Source organism: Thecamonas trahens (assembly GCF_000142905.1).
Source record: "Thecamonas trahens ATCC 50062 unplaced genomic scaffold supercont1.14, whole genome shotgun sequence".
Classification (NCBI taxonomy): Eukaryota; order Apusomonadida; family Apusomonadidae; genus Thecamonas; species Thecamonas trahens.
Window position 1 is genome coordinate 359,991 of NW_013657666.1, and position 19,681 is coordinate 379,671.

A 19,681-nucleotide genomic window follows, 5' to 3' on the forward strand; every position below is an offset into this window, starting at 1 on the left:
CCGCCATCTCCATTGCTATGTTCCACCACAACACGCAGCTTTGGCATCCCTACTTCCACAGGTGCGAGTTACGTGCTCGGATCCCGTCCTTCCCTCCCCCCCCCCCCTCGCCCGCCGCTGTCCTCTCTGGCTCCTGTCCACCTCCCTCAACTGGCTGCTCTCCTACTCAATTCGCACGAATTTGCCAAGCCATCATCATGGCCAACGAACGGTCCATTAATCGTGGCCGAGCCATAGTCATGGCCAACGGTTCATTAATCGTGGCCGAGCCATAGTCATGGCCAACGGTCCATTAATCGTGGCAGAGCCATCATCATGGCCAACGAACGGTCCATTAATCGTGGCCGAGCCATAGTCATGGCCAACGGTCCATTAATCGTGGCAGAGCCATCATCATGGCCAACCGTTCATTAATCGTGGCCGAGCCATAGTCATGGCCAACGGTCCATTAATCGTGGCAGAGCCATAGTCATGGCCAACCGTCCATTAATCGTGGCAGAGCCATCATCATGGCCAACCGTTCATTAATCGTGGCCGAGCCATAGTCATGGCCAACGGTCCATTAATCGTTACCCTGCCAGTGCGCTTGCCAATAGCCGGCAGCGAATCAATCGTTTGTCGGCCAGCCACCATTTCCTCCACCAACGCCCAAACCAAGCAGAGTGCCAATATCTCACCCCTGCCTGCCGTACACACCCTCTCCCGCGGCAAGGGCAAGAGCACGACCGGTAGAGAATGCCGCAGACACCGGTAGGAGAAAGACAACCAAGACGCCCCCGTGGAAGTAGAGCCGCGGCCTCGCCACGGAGAAGCAGGCACCAGCAGCAGCAACAGGCGAGGAAGGAGGACGGAGGAAGAAGCAAGGAAGACGGGATCGAGGGCGAGATGATGGTGGCAGAGGCAGTGCAAACACCGCGAAAGAGACGAAACAGGCCGAGCAGTGGTACCCACGTTGCTGCGGGTCTTGCAAGTCAGCGATCGACGTCGTCAACCCGATCGCGCCGACAGAGCGGTCATGGATCTCGCGTTAAGGACAAGGAAGAGAGGCTGCCGCTACTCGGCTCACCATCACGATCGGTGCAGCGGACACGACGGCAGCGCCCATGGCGTCGACAAGCGGCTGGTGGCGATACCGGAAAAGCGCCGGCATATCGGGTCCTGGACTCGGTGCGGAAGGAGAGTCGGCGCGAGGAGACGAGCCGGAGGCGCAACGCCCGCCCGCCGCCGGCCTCGGGCCGTCGCCGCAGACGACGCAAATACAAGCGATCGTTCGTCCCGCGGACCGCGCAGTTTGGTCCAAAGTCTGAAGCTCCCGATCGGTTCTATGACACTGATGTCGACCGTCGGGCCAAGGGCGTGCTGTCATGGAAGACCCAGCCAGAGCGCAAGGCTGAGTGGCTGGAGCGGTCCAAAGTTGTCGACGCTGACTATGACGTGGCCTCAGCGCACCGCGTCGTTGAGCCACGAGTTCGCGTGGGACCATCGTTTGACACCCAAAAGGGCCATGAAATTGCGCTGTATGACCTCGTTGATGTCGTCTATGATCAGCCGCGCCAAGACCGCCAGCGGTCAATCAACATGGCTGCCATGACCGCACGCGACGACGCCGCACTCCGCCGCAAGACTGATGCGCCCGACGTCTCGTACGAGCCGTACGATCCCAACCTCGAGGATGCCTCGCGCCGAGCCATGGACTACTCGCGCTTTCGCGGCCGCGATGAGCTGTTCGAGACTGGCAATGCTGTGGACGCCATCTACGACGCCAAGGTCAATGACAAGGTCAAGCTCACACCGCGGATGGACAAGCAGGCCGCCCGGGGCAAGCTGTTTGACACGTCGAATGCGGTCGACAAGGTGTACGACACTGAGGACGGCATCCGCGTCACTCGCAAGCGGACAGGCCAGACCATGCTCAAGATGGACAAGCAGCTGTCGCGGCCGTCGCAGGTCTTGGATGTTGTCGATGTGGTGTACGATGTCAAGGACGGCGACCACAAGCCGAACGTCAACTTTAGCAAGATGAAGGCACGCGACGACGCCGCACTCCGCCGCAAGACTGATGCGCCTGACGTCTCGTACGAGCCGTACGATCCCAACCTCGAGGATGCCTCGCGCCGAGCCATGGACTACTCGCGCTTTCGCGGCCGCGATGAGCTGTTCGAGACTGGCAATGCTGTGGACGCCATCTACGACGCCAAGGTCAATGACAAGGTCAAGCTCACACCACGGATGGACAAGCAGGCCGCCCGGGGTAAGCTGTTTGACACCTCGAATGCGGTCGACAAGGTGTACGACACTGAGGACGGCATCCGCGTCACTCGCAAGCGGACAGGCCAGACCATGCTCAAGATGGACAAGCAGCTGTCGCGACCGTCGCAGGTCTTGGATGTTGTCGATGTGGTGTACGATGTCAAGGACGGCGACCACAAGCCGAACGTCAACTTTAGCAAGATGAAGGCACGCGACGACGCCGCACTCCGCCGCAAGACCGATGCGCCCGACGTCTCGTACGAGCCTCGCGACGACGTCGTCCGTCGGCGTGCGCCCGCCTTTGAGTTTGGCCCGCCCGTCGAGTACTCGTACGAGACCGACTCCGATTCGGAGCAATAAGACTGCCATGTTATCACTTGCGCCTCTTCTTATTCTTGACATTGCGGTTGATCCCCCGCTTGTCCTTGAGCTTCTTCTTCTTGGCGCTGCTCCCCCCCGGGGCGTTCTTCCCACCGCTGGCCGCAGCACGCGCCTTAGCCTTGAGCTGCTCCCGCGTCAGCTTGGGCGGTGGCTGTGAGGTCCCCATCCGCCGCATATAGTTCAGGTCTTGCTTGGCTCCGCGCTGAGCCTCGGTGCGCACTGCGCGTGCTTTGGCCTTTCCACACCCATGCGACTCGGGCAGCCGATGATCGAGGCAGAAGATCAGCTTGCACGTGTCACACTGGATGCCCGAGTTGACAATGTTGACCTTACACTTTTCCTTACGGCACCGCTTCTTGGCCTTCTCGGCCTTGCGTGCCGCCTTGGCCAGCGCCTTGGCCTCGGCCTCGGCTGCTGCTGCCGCCGCCGCCTTACGAGCCTTTTTGGCCTCGGCTGCGGCCGCCTTAACCCGCGCCCTCTCCTCCGCCACCTCCTCAGGCGTTGGACCCGGAAGCACAGGCATGTCCTCGACACCTGGCATCAGCGCCTCAACCTCCAGCAACTGGTACACATTGGTTCCGGCTCCCATCTGGGATTGCCTCTGCTCATACGCGGCGGCGTCGAGCGCGAGCGACGTTACGTCACCGGCCGATCCGCGCCACTCCGAGTACAGGAGGCCGTGTTCGTTGACTGCTCGGCGCAGTGCAGCAATAGCGTCCTTGGCCTCGCTCTGGCTCGCCATAATCACCACCGCCTCGCTACCGCTCACGATAAACACGCCCTCGGCGCCAGCATGCTCACCCAAGACACGCTCAAGCTCGGCAGCGGGCACCGCGCCGCTGCCCAGTGCAGAAGCACGGACGCCGTGAATGACAGGCGCCGCTGGGGCGGCAGACGCTTCGCTACTCCATCGCGTCTGGATGTAGCTTCGCGCCCGCAGAGTGCTCGCCGAAGCTGCACGCTGCTGAGCCAGCACCACCTCGGCCGCACATGCTGCATTGCACTCAAGCGGAGCAGGCTCGACTCCGCGGCAAGTCTCGATCCGCGTCCGTAGCCCGCATGGGCATGACCGCCCAATTGACGCCTGGCACGCTCCAACATCGCACTCGGTGCCTGGGTGGCATCGCCCGCCGCATGAGTGCCCGCAGGCCATTCGCTTCTCACACCGTCCACCGCACGACTCCCCGCAACAAGTGGGAAGCACGCTCCAGCATGGCACAGCCGGCGGCACCGATGTACGCCGCACGGGCCGGTCGCGCCACACTCGCGTGGGCACGAAAAGCCCGCCAGATGGCACGGCAAGTGGTCGCGTGTGCTCTCGCCACACCAACACTCTTTGGTCACAAGATGCACACACGGCGGACAGGAGCCAGTGGTGTGGCACGTGTGCGGCGTCGCATGCCCACACTCGTACTCGGCCGGACAAGTTCCGCTACAGGGCCGTGGTGGCATCGAGCACGGGATCGGCGGCTCCTCCACCGTCGCGCCGCAAGGACAGACCCGCTCATCGAACGAGGTGTGTAGGCACGGCGGACATGCTCCAGAGTGGCACGGCTCAGCGCATCGGTGACTCCCGCACTCGAGCTTCCGGCCGCACACTGCCATGCACTCGTGAGCGTCGTTGGCGCAGCAAACTTTGTCGCACTGATGCCGCCCGCACTTGAGTCTCTCGCCGCATCTCGCAAGGCAAGTAGGCGGCGTCTCGGCATCCGTCTCAGAGCACACCAATCTCAGCCGCGACCGCCCGCAACGGCACCATGGCCTCACCTCCTTGCCGCAAGGTGGACAGGCCCCGAGATGGCACATCTCGCTGCACGTGTGACCGCACTGCAACCTCTTGGAGCAGACCTGAGAGCAGAGGGGAATCGGATCCGTGCACACACTCCGCTGCCCGTCGTCGGGGAGTAGCTCCAGCAGCGAGCTCTGTCCGCAAGGACAGGTGTACATCCGCTCTGGCGCGTAAGGACACGGCCCGCACGGCCCATCATGGCACTCGCGCATGCACCCGTGCTTGCCGCACTCCAGCGGCTTGCCGCACACCTCGCCGCACCCCCGATCGGCGGCGTCGTGTCCGCACTCGAGCTCCAGTTGGGCTTTGCCGCAGAAGCAGCGGACGCAGTCGATGACCGGACACAGATCGCAGGGTCCGTCATGACACACTGCTTTGCACACATGGTTGCCGCACGCCAACTCTCGACCACACACGCCCTCGCAGGCCCATCGGGTGGCCGCAGCCGGCACCGAGCACCGCAAGACCTTGGACTCTGCGCCGCAAAAGCAAGGCAGCGGGGGCGAGGTGGCCGAGCACGGTGGATGCGGGCCCGGATGGCAGACAAGCGGACATGGATGCGGACAGAGCGTGCCCGGCCGGCTACCGCCGCAAGGCGCACCGCACGAGAACGGCGTCTGATCAGAGGCGGCAGCTGCCGACTCGAGAGCCAGAGCAGCCAGCGACGAGCTACCACAGAAGCAGGTAGCCGATGCCACCGATGGCACACTCGTCTGCGGCGATTGGCATAGAGGACATCGCCAGGCACCAACCGCATCCGCAGACGACAGTCGCCAACTTGCCGCACACGAGACATGGAACAGCTGGAAGCAGGTCGAGCAGGCCCAGGCGCCACTCTGCTCGCTCCCGCCCACACCACAACCACCACCACCACCGCCATGCTGCTTCTCCACCAGCGGTCCAATACAAATGGCGCAATCATACTCGCCGCTACGGAGCTTGTTCTCCAGCCGAGTCCGAAGGTCGTCGCCCATGTCGTCTTCCCCCCCTTTCCCCCCGTGGTAGCCAAAGGGAGAGCTGTGGCTGACGCTCCGACCGATCCGACCGATCCGACCGACCCGACCGACCCCACCTGATCGCCCCCCCCCAACGCCATCACCACCATCACCGACATCGACACTGCTTCGTCTCCAGCCCCTTCTCCCAACAGCTGATCAACACTCCCCCTCACCCCTCCCCCCATCAAACCCGCCCGATCAGGCCGACCAGGCCGACCAGGCCGATCAGGCCGACCAGGCCGACCAGGCCGACCCGGTCGACTCACTCGACGCGCACGACGCGCACGACACCATCCCATCTCCAGCCGCTGCGTCCGCCCACAACCCCGACCCGATGTACCCAGTCAATCCAATCGACCAATTCCTCCCTTCCTCCGTCCGCTTTCCCCACCGATCTGATCAACACCATCATCCGCCAGTAACTCACCTCGCTCAGCCACCGGGACACGACATGAGTCAGCGGACAGGGGAAGGGGGGGGGTCTCCAGCCGAGTCCGAAAGTCGTCACCCACCCACACACACACATTCCCCCGTGGTAGCCAAAGGGAGAGCTGTGGCTGACGCTCCGACCGATCCGACCGATCCGACCGACCCGACCGACCCCACCTGATCGCCCACCCAACGCCATCACCACCATCACCGACATCGACACTGCTTCGTCTCCAGCCCCTTCTCCCAACAGCTGATCAACACTCCCCCTCACCCCTCCCCCCATCAAACCCGCCCGATCAGGCCGACCAGGCCGACCAGGCCGATCAGGCCGACCAGGCCGACCAGGCCGACCAGGCCGACCAGGCCGACCCGGTTGACTCACTCGACGCGCACGACGCGCACGACACCATCCCATCTCCAGCCGCTGCGTCCGCCCACAAATCCGACCCGATGTACCCAGTCAATCCAATCGACCAATTCCTCCCTTCCTCCGTCCGCTTTCCCCACCGATCTGATCAACACCATCATCCGCCAGTAACTCACCTCGCTCAGCCACCGGAACACGACACGAGTCAGCGGACGGGGGTGGGGGGGGGGGGCAACCACACCCACCCCACACACACACGCACACTCGCACGCACACCACTGCTCACATATACAGAACTGGTGGGGAAGAGGTCATTATGGCGCGGAGACGGAAGAAGGGTGCGGTGAGCGAGGGCGTCAGAAGTGGTGGGCGAGTGGGTGCGGTGGTGGGAGGAGGAGGACGAGGTGGTGGTGGTGGTGGTGGTGGTGGTGGTGGCGGGCGGGAAGGAGGGCATGGGCATGGACATGGGCATGGTGGAGATAGAGAAGGACAGAGCAAGGTGGTGGTGGCTGGTGGGAAACAGGTCGGATTGGGTGACTATCTATGGTCCGAGTTTCATCATGGCTATGCTGCGAGCTCTGATGGTCCCGTGGCGGCAGAAGTGGCCAAGTTCTTCTTCAAAGTTCCGTGGGAGTTGGAGAAGCTGCTGACCATGGGCTTCTTTGTCTGCCTCGATGCGCTGCTCTACCATCTGACTTTTCTTCCTGTCCGCATTGCCGTGGCCCTGACAACTCTCCCCGGCGCTGTCTGCGGTCTTGGCGCTCCTCTCTCATCGCAGCAGGCCTGCGATCTGCTCCGCGGTCTCATCTTTGCCGCCTGCTTTGCCCTGCTCTCGCTCGTCGACGCCTCGTACGTCTACCATATGGTCCGTGGTCAGTCGTCCATCAAGCTGTACGTCATTTTCAACTGCTGTGAGATCTTCGACAAGCTCTGCTGCGCGCTCGGACTCGACATCCTCGATACCCTCTTTGGCCTGCTCCGCGCGTCGGTGACCCGCGTGACCGGCGGCCGCCGCGGGCTCTCGGGCCCGCACGAGGTCATCATGGCCTTTGGCACTCTGCCGATCCTAGGCTCGGCTCTCGCGGCTGTCGTTTACGTCGCTATCCATGCTGCTGTCCTCTTTACTCTCTCGGTCTCCATCAACGTTGCCATCAACTCGTACAACAACGCACTTGTCACCCTCCTCGTCTCCAACCAGATCATCGAGCTCAAAAAGTCTGTCTTTAAGCGGTGTGTCAAGGAGAACTTGTTCCAGCTAGCGTGCGCAGACATTGTCGAGCGCGCTCAGCTGTTCATCTTTCTTGCTGTCGTCTGTCTCCAGAACCTGGTCCAAGATGCCCAGGCGAGTTGGGCCGAGTTCCTCGGCCGCACCGGCCGCTCGGTCCTCATCTTCTGGGCCTCAGAGATTGTGGTCGACTCTGTTAAGCACTCGTTCATCTGCAAGTTCAACAAGCTCGACGCCGGCCTCTACTCCAAGTTCTCGTCCATCCTCTACTCTGACATCATCAACGGCCGGCTGCCGGCCTCTCAGCCGTCGGCCAAGCCGCACCACGCCGTCTCGCACCGCATCGGCTTTGTTCCCATCCCGCTCGCTTGCCTCTTCCTTCACACCATTTCCCGTGTCCTTCCGCTGGCCCATCTTCCGCGCTGGTCGCCGTATTGGCTCGCCGTCGTCGTCACGTGCTACCTCAACCTGGTAGCCCTCAAGATCCTGGTCTCCATCTGCCTCCTCGGCCGCGCTGCTGTCCGCCACGCCAAGTCGCTCGATGCCCAGACGGCAGCTCTTGCTTCCATGCGATCCAAGGCCACACCTTACGCCACCCCGCCCGCTTCGACCCTGTGCTCGCTGCCGACTCGCCCGCAGCGTACGCCACCCCGTCGCTCCGCAGGCCACTCGGCGACCACCCGGACCGCCCTGACAGTAGCATCAAGCCTTCGGCCTCGCCCTTGCCAATGCCACCAGTTGCTGCTGCTACTGCTGCTGCCGCTGCCGCTCCTAGTTCTGCTGCCACCTTTACCGCTCCGACCGATGCTGAATCGGCTGCCGCGAGTTCGTCTACTAACTCGCACCCGCCGCTCCCGGATCGGGTTCTTTCGGCCTCATCCGAGGACCTCACCGACATCCAGCGGTACACCCTGTTTGGCCGCCGCCTGGTGTAGTGTTGCGCAGCCGACACACAGGCAAAGCAAACTCCCAGTTGTGTCCAGAATTTCATTCCACACGCAGCTTTTACGCAAACGACGGGCCGGCAGCGAGCTCCTCCTCAAAGTTGTCCGGAACGGCAAAGAAGCGGAGAACCGACTCGTTGGCGTCCTTCATGAGGACGTACGTGCCCTCGCCAAGGGCAAGGGCCGAGTCGACAATGGCGGCAGCCGAGACCCAGAGGGCCTCGGGCACGATCTGCAGCTGGCGGGCGAGGGTCTCAGTCCGCATAGTCTGGGTGCCGAGCACCGAGTGGTCGATGTGCTTGGCGGGGTTGGTGCGCGTGACAAAGCCGAGGTGAACCAAATCATTGCCAGCAGCGATGGCCCGGGCGGTGACGCGCGCCAGGCGGTTGGCCGAGTTCTTGATCTCGGTGGCCAGGACGGCGCCGCCCTGGGTGTCGAGCGACGAGCGCCAGTTGAGGTCAAGCGTCGGATCGTACTCGTGGAGGGCATGGACAGTCATGGCCTTGCGGCCCGACGACTTGATGGTGTAGGCGTCGACCTGGGTCCGCACCACAAACGTGATCTTCTCGACCTCGGTCTCCGAAGACTCGTACTCAAACTTGCGGTATGTGTAACCAACATCGGCGACAGACGCGTCCTCGGCAAACGGCGACTCGTTGCCAAAGTCGATGGGAGTGCCCTCGACGTCGAGTGCCTGCTGCGAGTAATACTGGTTAATGAGCGTGGCCTCACGCGAGAGCGGCTCGGGCGCGTTGATGAACGTCTTGCCGTCGTCCTCGTTCGGGGGCTCGGCGGCAGTCTCGCGGACACGAAGGAAGTCTGTGGAAAAGAAAAGCAGAGGCGGTGGTGAGTCAAGGGGGGGAAAGCCAATCGAGGCAGGCCACCAGCAGAGCTCGCAAACATGCAAGAGCGCGCTGGTTGGTTCGGATCAGAAAATCTGGCTTGACGTGGGCCGCCTCTACTTTCGCAGAGGAGACCCTCGATTTGTGACCGATGCGAATCGGTCGTGGTTAGAATCAAGGTCGATCATTAGGGGAAAGAAGGCTCATCATCTCGGAGCCATCCAGGCGCAATAAAAAGGGGGAGAGGGAGGGGTAGGGGGGAGAGGCAATCGAAAGAATAACATACCAAAGTTGGAGCCATCGCGCTTGTCAAAGAACACGTAGTCGCCGATGCGCTTGACCACAAGGTCCCACGGATCGACCGAGCGCGAAGCGCACATGAGGGCAGCGAGGATATCGTCGGTCATAAAGACGTGCGCCACCTCCTGCTCGGCGAGCGACTGGATGATGGGGTCATCGGTCGTCGACACGTTGAGGAACGTGGTCTCGGCCGCATGACGGAGCTTGAGCGGGTTCCGGGTGTCCACGCCGCGCAGCGCAGCGTTGAACGGGCGAACCTTGCCGCACTTGTACACGTCCTCGACCTGGGGCGGTTGCTCAATGGCGTCCAAGTCATTGAGCTCCTTAAAGGGAATCGAGTCGACCTGCTCCCACTCCTCCGAGACCGGAATCGAGTTAGGCCGCTTGGTCTTGTTCTGGTACCGCTTCCAGTTGTACGAGTTACGGTAGTTGATTCGCTGCTTGCGGCGCTGTGGCTTGGTCTTGTTGGTCTTGGTGAGCGCCGTCCGCGGCTGCTCACGCTGCTTGCCCTTGTACGTCCGCGCGTTGTAGTACTGACGCCGCCACTTGTGGTGGAAGTACTTGCGCTTGTTGTACCGCGTCTTGACCGACCGGTTGTCCACAACCTGGAATTCGGCGTTGTCGCGCTTAGAGTTAAGAGGGGAGCACATAGAGTGCATGGAGAGGAGGGAGGGAGGGAGGGGTGTGGCCTGGAGGACAAGTTGGCGTTAGTCTTTCATGGATGAGGGGCAGGTTGGGGGGGGGGGGGGGCGGAGGCCCACAAAGTGGATGGTGTATAATCTGGGATGGAGCGAGGAGGACGTACAGCGGTAGACGAGGACCTGGTCAGGGTCAGCAATGCGACCAATCTTGTCGGACTTGCCAAAGGGTGCGTAGGGAATGTCTGTGCGCAGTGCATCAGCCGTAACCTCGCTGGGGTTGGGACCCCACCCGGCAGGACTCTCTGTGAGCAAGCTCGGAATGGACTTTAGGTCGGCCATGTCGAGCGAGAAGTGTGTGGCAAACAAAATCGGTTTGACGCCACAGACTTGGTCGCTGGCTTGACCCGAACGGCGAGACTCGTTTCGTCGCCGTCGAACGATCGGATGGCGAAATACCTAGGACAAACTTGTGCATGACATTTACACTGATGACATGGCCAGCTGCGCCGGGCTTGCAGCAACCGGGCGATCACGGTCGGCAAGGGCGGCGCGCGGCTTCTTGCGGCGACGGACACGGATGCGCTTGGTCACCTTGGGTCCGGCACTCGGACTCGAGGCCGAGGCGAGCGCGTCCGAAGCAGCCTGGGCAGTGGCAGGATCCACCACAAGCGGAGCGGCGGCGGCCGACTTGCGGGTCCGGACCACCTTGCGAGTGAGGACCGGCTTGCCAGCGTCCGAGCTGGAGGCAGACGACGTGATGCCGGCACGTGCCTTCCACTTGGACACGGCGCGCGATGATGGCGAGTCCGCCTGCGGCCGGGCTGCGGCCCGGAAGGCGGCAATGGACTCGAGCTTGCGGGCGTTGAGCTCCTCAGCAGCCTCGGCGGCGGCGGCGGCAAGCGACTGGGCAAGGTACGCCGCCTGCGGCGTCTCGAGGACAAACGGATCGAGCTTCTGCTTGTTCTTGGGCACCACGTAAAAGGCAAACGAGAGGCCGTCGGCAGAGACCTTCCACTCGGAGAGCGAGGCAAAGGGGAACGACCACAGAGCCTTCTGCGACTTGGGATCCACAATCATAAACTGGTTCGAGGCAATGATGGCCTGGACCCGCGCCGTCGAGATGAGAGAGCCGCGATGGTAACACTTTGCCGGAAGGAACACCCGCCCGCCATAGTACTTGGACCGCCGAGCCGCGTTGAGGTACGACCGCAGCGCCGCGTCATGGCTCTTCCCAAAGTGCTCGGCATAGTTTTGGAAGATGACGGTCTCCCACTCGCGCGCAGTATGCAGCTTGTTGGCCAGCGATCGCGCCGGCACAAACTGGTCCAGCAGCCCATTGTCTTCCAGGAACCCGGGCGCACGCGCAGCTTCGTCATAGTTGCCAAACTCGATCTGCATCTGGATGCCCGCCAGTTCGATGGCGTCGGGTCCATGTGTGGGAATGACCGAGTTGATGACATCGGCCTTGGCCTGGTGATACAGCAGTGTCAACGCTGTCACCTCGATGCAGAGCAGCTCCTTTCGCCTGCCCTGGATCACCTTCTTGTACACCAGCTTGGATCCAGCTCGATACTTGTACACCTTCTTCTTCTTCTTGGCCATCTTTTCATCCGCCCCAAATCCCTGCACCGTCGCCAGCACCCGCTCATCGCTCTCCGGCAGCCGTTCGTATCCTGCCCGAATATGGAAGATACCAAACAGCTGGCTGGCCGCTTCGCTGAGGCCAAGTCCCGTCCCGACCGCCTGGCTTGCCTCGCCAAAAGTCGTCGCCGACGAGACCTCTATGCTCTGTGTGGTTCCGTCGACAACCTCAACCTCTACCGTGCTCGACATCTGTGACCACCAGTCCAGGGAGGGGGGGGGGAGGGGGGGGAGGGGGGGAGTTGCGTGAGCTTGGTTTGGGACAGGGATCGAGCGCGCTGGTGCGGGACAAGAGCTTTTTTGACGGGTTGGGGGCTTTTTTCCGAGTCAATGCCTAACCAGCGGCATGATGAGTGGCAAGTCACACATCTGCACACGCAACACGTGGGTGGGTGGGATACTGACAATGATTTTCAGACAAGAGATAGAGAGAAAAGGGGGAGATGGGGAGGGGGGGAGGGGGGAGGGTCAGCAGCCCATCACGGTCGGCATCCAACAACAGCATTGAACACGCACCAACCACGGTAGGGTACTCCACTGCTCGGGATGATCAGACCGGCTCGAGCTGGACAGAGCCCGGAAGCTCGACATCGACGACGATCGGCAGGTTGACCGGCATGTAGTAGTTGTTGCAGCTTGCGGCGCCGACAAAGACAGTGCCGTGAGCCTCGGCGACGCCGTGGGCAAGGTGGACATGGCCCGAAACCGCAAGCGCCGGTCGGACAGAGGCGAGCCGCTTGCTAAGCGCCACGTCGGCCTTGGACGACGACGGCCGTAGAATGGACGGCATCGAGTGGGTAACCACCACGTCGATGTCGTCAGGAATGTGGTCCCACACACGCTTCAGCTCCTCAGACTCGGCCTCGTGCTGGAACGCCCGATTGAGCGATCGGCCGCCGACCGAGACCGGCGAGCCGTAAACCGTGACAAGGCTCTCACCAAACGAGAGCGCCACCGACGAGTCGCACAAGTACTGCACGTTGGAGAGCAAGCTCTGCGCCTGGCCGGCTCCCTGCTCTTCCAGCCATAGATCGTGGTTGCCACCAACTACGACAATCCACTCAAACGCGTGCTTGTCCAGCAGCTCGCCCGCCCATGTGTTGAGCTCTTGGATGACCTCGCGCCCATCGTTGGCACCGCGGTACGGTGGGACGCCGACTGTTCCGCGATCGCGGAACAGCACGTCGCCAGCATGCACAAGAACGTCGCCATCTGGCAGACGAAGCTCGCGGTGCTGGCGATGCGTATCTGACACGCACACAAACCGCACCGTACCAGCCGGCTGCTCGCCTGCCGGATCGCCCACCGTCCGGATCACAAGCCGCACACCGTCGCCGTCGTTGACAACGTGCGCGTACTTGGCCGACCGGCGCCGCCGCCACGGCCGAATAAGGCCCATCCAGCAGCAGCAGTACCGGACGCCGCGGACGCCGGCCTCAATCAGTGCCCGGTACGAGCCTGTCAGGATCCGCGAGACGCCCATGGTGACGCTGAGAACACAGAGCACAACCATAACGGCACTCTGCGCTGCAAGCAGTGCCCGCCCGGTCTCACTCGCCTTGCGGCACACCCGCGGCCCGCTGTCGACCTCCACCATAGCCGCAAGCGTCCACACAAAGCCAAAGACAGAGCACGCAATCTCAAAGTAGGGCGTTCCAAGCTGGGCCGCCACTCGATGGGTGCACGTCTTCTCGCGGCCGGCGTACCGCTGCTTGAGAATGACCCAGATTGCGCCGACAAAACCAAAGACAACGCCTGCTATCGGCACCAACCACCGCGCCCCGCAGTGCTCGCGATGCCGCACCAGCAGAATAGTCGCCATCACACCTAGCACCGTGCCGATCGCCACAATGACAAGCAGCCAGGTCTCGGGCGAAAAGTTCAGCTCTTCTTCCTCGCCACCGTCTGGGCGGAGGTGCTCCACGTCGGCTTGCCGATCGTGGAGTATGCTCGAAGCACTGCGAAAATGCGGAAAGTTGCGCCCAAACTCGAGCGAGTTCTCTTTGGACATGTCTGTTGGGTCATCGTCGCCTTCGCCGATCTCAAGCTCCCGGGCTCGCCTACCAGCGGGACCTTGCGCTCCAGCGCTCGAGGGTCGATGACTGGTGATCGCGGGACCCGGGAGCTTGTCGCCTTGGGCACCGTAAGCTCTCCGCCTCGGCTCTCGTCAGTCTCGTCAACTTCGGTCGACCCAGACCACTCGCTCGACTTGACACACTCTCCGCCGTCGTCCAGCTCGTCGTCGTAGTAGTAGTAGTCATAGTACTCGTGGCTGGCCTGGCCATCCTCTGCCCGCCGCCACCCTGACTCAACTCTATCGTCAGCGAGACGACTCGTCAGCTGTGGTGCCACCATACCGAGTGACGAACGCGGCTCGCAATGACCACGACTTTCCGTTCGAGTTGCGGCGGCGTCTGCCGCGTCACGACGCGGCAAGCTCGGCATGGAGGTCCGAGCAGGAGCTGATGTCATCACCCCAAGGGCACTTCCAGAATGACCATGGCCATTCAACGAGTCTGAGACCGAGTAGTCATAGCTCCCCTCGTCGCCATTGTGCTTGTCCCCATTCCTGCCACCTTCATCATCGTCATCAGCTGAGAGTGAGGCCAAAGTTGACAACAGTGGCGAGGGTGAGATCGGCAAGAATGGCGAGGCGGCCGAGGAAGAGGAGAAGAACGACATGTCGGTGGTATGGACTGAGATAGAGGAAGAACCGAGCACCCTATAGGGGTACCGGTTGGTTGAGACACGCCTGAGGAGTCCTCGAGACGAGTCTGCCTCTATGACTTCCTCTTCCTCTCCCTCTTCCAGCCACACCTGCCCGGACGACCCTTTGCCGCGTTCGCACGCGACATGACGCATGCGGGCGAATTGGACACAAGCGGGGGAGGGGGGGGGGGGGGGGATCGGCAAGATGCGGTGAGATCGACGGGGTTGGAGGGCGTGGGTTAGAGGTTGGAACTACACAAGGGAATGGGTGGACGAGTGATGGGTGACGGTGGCTTGTGGTGTGTGATGGATGGTGGGGTCACCCGATGTGTAGCGCCGGGTTGGTGCGGAGCTGCGTGGAGCGTAACGGGTGAAAGGGCAGTTTGGGACTTTTTGCGGTGGTTTGGGAGGGAAAGGGGGAGTGTATCAGTATCAGATTTGGGCCACGTGCAAGTATGAGAGGGTAATGAAGCTGTAGTTGTAGTGGATGTATGCTAGGAGGAGGTAGAAGATGAAAAAGGAAGACGATAGCGCGGCACATCAATGGAAGGTTGCAAAGATGCATTGCAAAGAGGATCAATGCATGATCAGTGCTCATGTCTTGCAGTACTCATCCACACATCCAACAATCATCTGCACTATGCAATCGAGTCGTGTTACGTCCTTGCCATAGGCCCTGGTCACGTTTACCTGGACAGAGGCACATGCTGCACGCAAGGAGAGTAGCAGAAGAGCATGATCCATGCTCAACACGAGGGCGGGGTTAGTTTACCCGATGTCGATGGATGCGTTCGAGTCCGAGCCTGAGCTCCAATCTGACGGCAAAGAGTACGACGACGACGTTGACGAGGAGTTTGAGGATGAGTACGAGTGTGGGTGGTGGTGGTGGTGGTGGTGATCAGGACGGTCATCAAGCTGAGTCTGGGAGTAGTCAAGCGGCGAGTCTGAGGACCAAGAGTGCGAGCGACCTGTTGCAGTGATAAAGACAATACCAATGGTAAAGACCACGTCTGCGGCGTCCAAAGCAAGTTTGAGGCGGATAGGCGTCGCTTGCGGGTCACCAAGGAGGGAAGCGTCGGCGAGAGAGCTGTCGCTGATGCTTGCCGGATCGAGAGCCCAGAGCGAGATCGAGCCGGCGTCGACAACGGCGTCTGTACCGTCGGCACGGCGCTCCATGAGGGCAAGACGAAGGTCAAAGTCTGTGTGCGACATGGACTCGCCTCGGGGGTGCAGATCATCAAACTCGAAAAACGTCGCCCAGTGGCCGTCCTGAGTTGTGGATGGCGAGTCGGTCCACACTACCTGGTCGGCAACCGAAATCTCCAAGTACGGGTCGACAAGAAGGCCGGCCAACGCCAGCGGTCCACCGTCGGCGCCGATCAGCCGAGTCTCGCCGGACTGGACCGAGAGGATACCAAGGCGAATGCCAAGGCCCGAAAGTGGCGAGTGAAGCTCGAGCGGGAGGCCGTTATCTGGCTCTGACGGGTCGGACCATGAGTCGTCGCCCTCGTCGGACGGCTCGACGAAATTGATGACCGGCACTTTGGTGCTGGGCGCGACGCTGGCGTAGCTCTGGCTGTACACCGACTCTGAGCCGGAGAGCTCGGACACGTCCCGGCCGTGGCGGTTGTGCAGGGTCTCGATCGTCGATGATGTGATGATGACGTTTGGGATTGCGACGGCAAGGCCAAGGTTGGCCGTGGACGAGTCGAGCGATTGTGGCTCGGTGCTTGACGACCACACGTCGTCGGCGCGGAGAATGGACGGGATGTTGTTGGAGCCATTAGACCAGTTAAGATCGTTACTCTGGCCCAAGTGTCTCGGCGGTATGTCGTCTGACGACTCGAGTTCCGAGTCGTCAAGGTCCTCTCCCCAGTCCGAGTCGAGGTCATCGAGGCGGAGGTTTGACTCGGGAGCGTCCTCGATATCACGGGCCGTGGCTGGGCGTGAAAGCGATATGGAGCCGAGAGCCTCGCGGGCGTGTTTTCGAAGCATATCCGCAGAATCGTCGAGAGCGTTAACCCCATTTTCACCGTCGGGCCCGGCGTCGAGCGAGGCGGCGATGTTCGACAAGTTCCACTGGCAGACAAGCAAGTCGACACCACCAGAGAGGAGAAGCGACGACGACTGGAGAACCGCAGAGCCTACGGTGTCGTCGGTAGCAAGAGTTGGGATTGTTTCGATAACGGCTAGGTCGTGAATCGTCCCAATGTGACCGTGGAGCGAGCGGATGCGGTCGCCGGTCTCGGCCGAGTACGCGCGGATAACGGTGTCCGAGCCGGCGGTATAGATAGTCGAGTCTGTGGCTTGCGTGGCAAAGATCGGGCCGCGGGCATCCGTGAGTGAGAAGAGCGGAGCGTCCTGGCCGAGAACGTAGACGTTGGCTGCGCCGTCGTTGCCGCCGGAGAGGAGTAGGTGGCCATTGGCGGAGAAAGCACAGGTGTTGGCATAGCCGCGGTGGTCAGAAAAGGTCTGGACGCAGAGCCCGTTCTCGACATCCCAAAGCTTGATGGTTTGGTCGTCTGAAGCCGTCATTAACAGCGCCAGCGACGCGGGGTGGTAGCAGCATGAGTACACGTTGAGGTCGTGGGCCTCGATGGACTGGAGCAGCTTGGTCGTCTCAATGTCGTAGACGTAGACATAGCGGAGCGACGAGACGATGAGATGTTCACCAGAGAGCGAGATGTCACAGGCGTAGCCAGGCCCACGCAGCGGAAGCGACGCAGTGCGACTCGCTTTGTTCCACAGCTGGACGGTGTTGTCCATGCCGACCGAGGCGAGGACAAGACCGTCGGGATGCCAGGCAATGCCGCGGATGGCGCCGCTATGGGCTGCCATCTCGTACTCAGCCTGCGGGTACTGACCAAGCTCTGAAGTGAGCGAGAAACACTTGATCATGCCGTCGTAGCCGGCGGTGGCGTAGCGGCCAGAGAAGAACGGGTTGGCGCGGATGGAAGAGACCCGCTTGGTGTGGGCCTGGACAGACGCCTTGCGGAGGAGGAGGCCCGACGGCAGCTGACCAAACGGCAGCCGCTGAAGCTCGTATGTCCGCAGGCGCGGCAGGTCTGTGACCGGCACCGCCGACTTGGCCACCGTCAGCACGTCCTTCAACGATGAGCCCGACGCGTTTGCAGAGGTTCGGGAAGCGTTGGACGAGTCGACCGGATCGGCTTCAGCAGCTACACCGGGCGGAATGTGGGGTGACCTTGGTGAAAACGAGCGAGCTGGGATCTTCTGCGAGCCAGCTACACCACTCGGGCTTCCGCCTCCACTCGAGATCGAGTTAATCGAGTCGATGCGGCCGGCCAGTGGCGCGGTAGCCGACGTCCTCGTCTTCGCCAAACGAGAGCCTGAGCCACGAAGTTCGCCGATACTTGTTGCCGAGGGAGAAGAGACGTTGATCGCTGGTGGGAGGAAGGAGACCAGCGAGTGGCCATCCGAGTCTGACTCTTCCGCATCAGAGCAGGCATCAAACGAGTCGTTGAGTGAGGTGCCCACGTTGAACCGGAGCAGGCCATGAGGGAGCGAGTCCGGTGGTGGGGATGAGGATGGGCCACCGCTATTCACCCGGTGCCCAGCAGTGGCGGCCATGTGGAGATGTGGCTGCGAGGAGGGAGGGAGGGGGGGGGAGTGGAGGAGTGGAGTGGTGTGTGTGTGTGTGCGTGTGTGTGTGGTGGCGTGTGGTGTGTGTTGTTGGCGCGCGGGCGCGGGCCCGGGCATGCGACAATGGCAGGAGATCGATAGGGGTAGAGGTTGGGGAGATAATTGCGGGCATTGATGCGGTGTGATGGGGTAGTGCCAATTGTGGTGCCGTGTTGTAGCGTAGATTGTGGATAGGTAGTCAATGTTAACTAGGGGAGGAGCTCGCTGACGGCGAGTAGTTGTCGCTGGTCGGATCGGCCGAGGAGGCAGCGGACGACGGCTGCAGCGGGAGTGAGAGCGAAGCGGCAGATGCAGGCGGGGAAGGAAGGCGAGGAAGCTTGCGAGTCATCCATTCCAGTTGGACATACTCGACAGAGCCGGCGACGTCGACGACTGCCAGGACCGAGATCTTGCGCGCGAAAGTGGAGACTCGGGCGGCAGCGGCCAACTCGGGCCCCATGACGTTGGTGCCGGCGGCAACGACTCGAACAAGATAGCAAGAGTGAACAGAGCCGATATCCCCAGCATAGATGGAAAAGTCAGCTCCAAACTTGATACCGTCGATGAGAGTGTAGCCCTTGCGGCGCAGATCCTCGTAGGCCAAGACCCGGCGGGCCTCGTGTGGTGTCATCGTAGGCCACCAGTCGGAGACGCTCACAATCTGCGCTACCATGCCACGCCTGTCACCGCGAAGGTGCGGGACAGTCACCCGGACTGATGAATAAGGCTCGCTGGCCAGCAGAGTCTTCCGGCGGGCGCTCATGGCCTTGCGCGCCTCGATCCAGGCCTTGCGCGGCTCTGGATTACTCGGAATGGGACCTACTTGTGCCGCATCGGTATCAAGCTGCTTCTCGAGCATGGTCTTGAGGATTGAGCCGTTTGCCAAGCTCTGCATAAAGGCAGCCTCGTCATCAAGCTCGAGCGTGTCATGATCACGGCGACGATGAGCAAGACCAAGGGTAGACAAGGGCACGGCCTGTTTCAAAACCATGATCCCCTCATTGGCCGCCCATCGCGCATCCTCTTTTAGTAGATGCAAAGGCAGCAACGACTCTACAGCCGCCGTCTCGTGCTTGACTCCGTTCTCGTCTTCAGCGCCACGGACATCACCATACACGCCATGACTCTTGAGGATAGCCACACCTATGAGGAAGACAGTGAGTCCAGCACACAATAGCGATGTACGACCAAGTACAGGCATAACACCCTCTCGCCCATCTACCTTCTCTCTGGCTGGCAGGTAACCTGCGTTACGTACTGGCAGCGTCCCACACCATGACCGACTTGCCCACAACCCAGCCCACAGCCACCTTGTTGGCCATCATCTCATCATCATCATCAGCCATAGCACGCAACACACACACACACACACACACACACACACACACAAACACAAACACACAAACTCTCTCCCACACGCAGTGTATGGGTGATTGATTGAGGTGGAGGTGATGAAATGACACAGAGAGATAGAGAGAGAGATGAGTGACTGCGGGGGTGGGGGAAGGGGGTGTGAGGGG

General features: G+C 61.6%; 8 protein-coding genes across 8 annotated transcripts; 2 read left to right on the forward strand and 6 right to left on the reverse strand.

Annotated features, from left to right (window-relative positions):
* Window positions 1–547: 547 nt before the first annotated feature.
* Window positions 548–2,631, forward strand: AMSG_03798 (uncharacterized protein; the record flags this gene model as incomplete). The annotated part of the gene is made up of 2 exons (XM_013904248.1): window positions 548–557; window positions 1,142–2,631. The coding sequence occupies 2 exons, from the start codon at window positions 548–550 to the stop codon at window positions 2,608–2,610; spliced, it is 1,479 nt and encodes a 492-aa protein (XP_013759702.1). The 3' UTR covers window positions 2,611–2,631.
* Window positions 2,202–3,732, reverse strand: AMSG_03799 (uncharacterized protein; the record flags this gene model as incomplete). The annotated part of the gene is made up of 2 exons (XM_013904249.1): window positions 2,202–3,654; window positions 3,723–3,732. The coding sequence occupies 2 exons, from the start codon at window positions 3,730–3,732 to the stop codon at window positions 2,624–2,626; spliced, it is 1,041 nt and encodes a 346-aa protein (XP_013759703.1). The 3' UTR covers window positions 2,202–2,623.
* A 3,137-nt stretch (window positions 3,733–6,869) lies between these two features.
* On the forward strand, window positions 6,870–8,377 carry AMSG_03800 (uncharacterized protein; the record flags this gene model as incomplete). The annotated part of the gene is made up of 2 exons (XM_013904250.1): window positions 6,870–8,082; window positions 8,181–8,377. The coding sequence occupies 2 exons, from the start codon at window positions 6,870–6,872 to the stop codon at window positions 8,375–8,377; spliced, it is 1,410 nt and encodes a 469-aa protein (XP_013759704.1).
* A 4-nt stretch (window positions 8,378–8,381) lies between these two features.
* On the reverse strand, window positions 8,382–10,187 carry AMSG_03801 (eukaryotic translation initiation factor 3 subunit 7; the record flags this gene model as incomplete). Its single annotated transcript, XM_013904251.1, has 2 exons — window positions 8,382–9,205; window positions 9,515–10,187. The coding sequence occupies 2 exons, from the start codon at window positions 10,185–10,187 to the stop codon at window positions 8,448–8,450; spliced, it is 1,431 nt and encodes a 476-aa protein (XP_013759705.1). The 3' UTR covers window positions 8,382–8,447.
* Window positions 10,188–10,634: 447 nt separating this feature from the next.
* On the reverse strand, window positions 10,635–12,004 carry AMSG_03802 (uncharacterized protein; the record flags this gene model as incomplete). Its single annotated transcript, XM_013904252.1, has 1 exon — window positions 10,635–12,004. A coding segment is annotated over one exon (1,355 nt), but the record flags the coding sequence as incomplete, so codon positions are not given.
* Window positions 12,005–12,203: 199 nt separating this feature from the next.
* AMSG_03803 (metallophosphoesterase) lies at window positions 12,204–14,601 on the reverse strand. Its single transcript, XM_013904253.1, has one exon. The coding sequence runs from the start codon at window positions 13,819–13,821 to the stop codon at window positions 12,361–12,363; it is 1,461 nt and encodes a 486-aa protein (XP_013759707.1). The 5' UTR covers window positions 13,822–14,601; the 3' UTR covers window positions 12,204–12,360.
* A 686-nt stretch (window positions 14,602–15,287) lies between these two features.
* On the reverse strand, window positions 15,288–18,110 carry AMSG_03804 (atypical/Alpha/MHCK protein kinase; the record flags this gene model as incomplete). Its single annotated transcript, XM_013904254.1, has 2 exons — window positions 15,288–15,322; window positions 15,425–18,110. 2 exons carry the CDS (start codon window positions 18,108–18,110, stop codon window positions 15,288–15,290), a joined length of 2,721 nt encoding a protein of 906 aa, XP_013759708.1.
* A 236-nt stretch (window positions 18,111–18,346) lies between these two features.
* On the reverse strand, window positions 18,347–19,633 carry AMSG_03805 (tRNA intron endonuclease). Its single transcript, XM_013904255.1, has 2 exons — window positions 19,420–19,633; window positions 18,347–19,304 (listed from the first exon to the last, which is right to left on the reverse strand). The coding sequence occupies exons 1-2, from the start codon at window positions 19,505–19,507 to the stop codon at window positions 18,367–18,369; spliced, it is 1,026 nt and encodes a 341-aa protein (XP_013759709.1). The 5' UTR covers window positions 19,508–19,633; the 3' UTR covers window positions 18,347–18,366.
* Window positions 19,634–19,681: the final 48 nt, after the last annotated feature.

Bases quoted from the DNA above. Each gene is read 5' to 3' on its own strand.
- AMSG_03803 (XM_013904253.1), bottom strand. From the start codon at position 13,821: ATGTCCAAAGAGAACTCGCTCGAGTTTGGGCGCAACTTTCCGCATTTT.
- AMSG_03805 (XM_013904255.1), bottom strand. From the start codon at position 19,507: ATGGCTGATGATGATGATGAGATGATGGCCAACAAGGTGGCTGTGGGC. The intron at 19,305-19,419 runs GTACGTAACGCA...TCTTCCTCATAG, and splicing joins CATGGTGTGGGACGCTGCCA to GTGTGGCTATCCTCAAGAGT.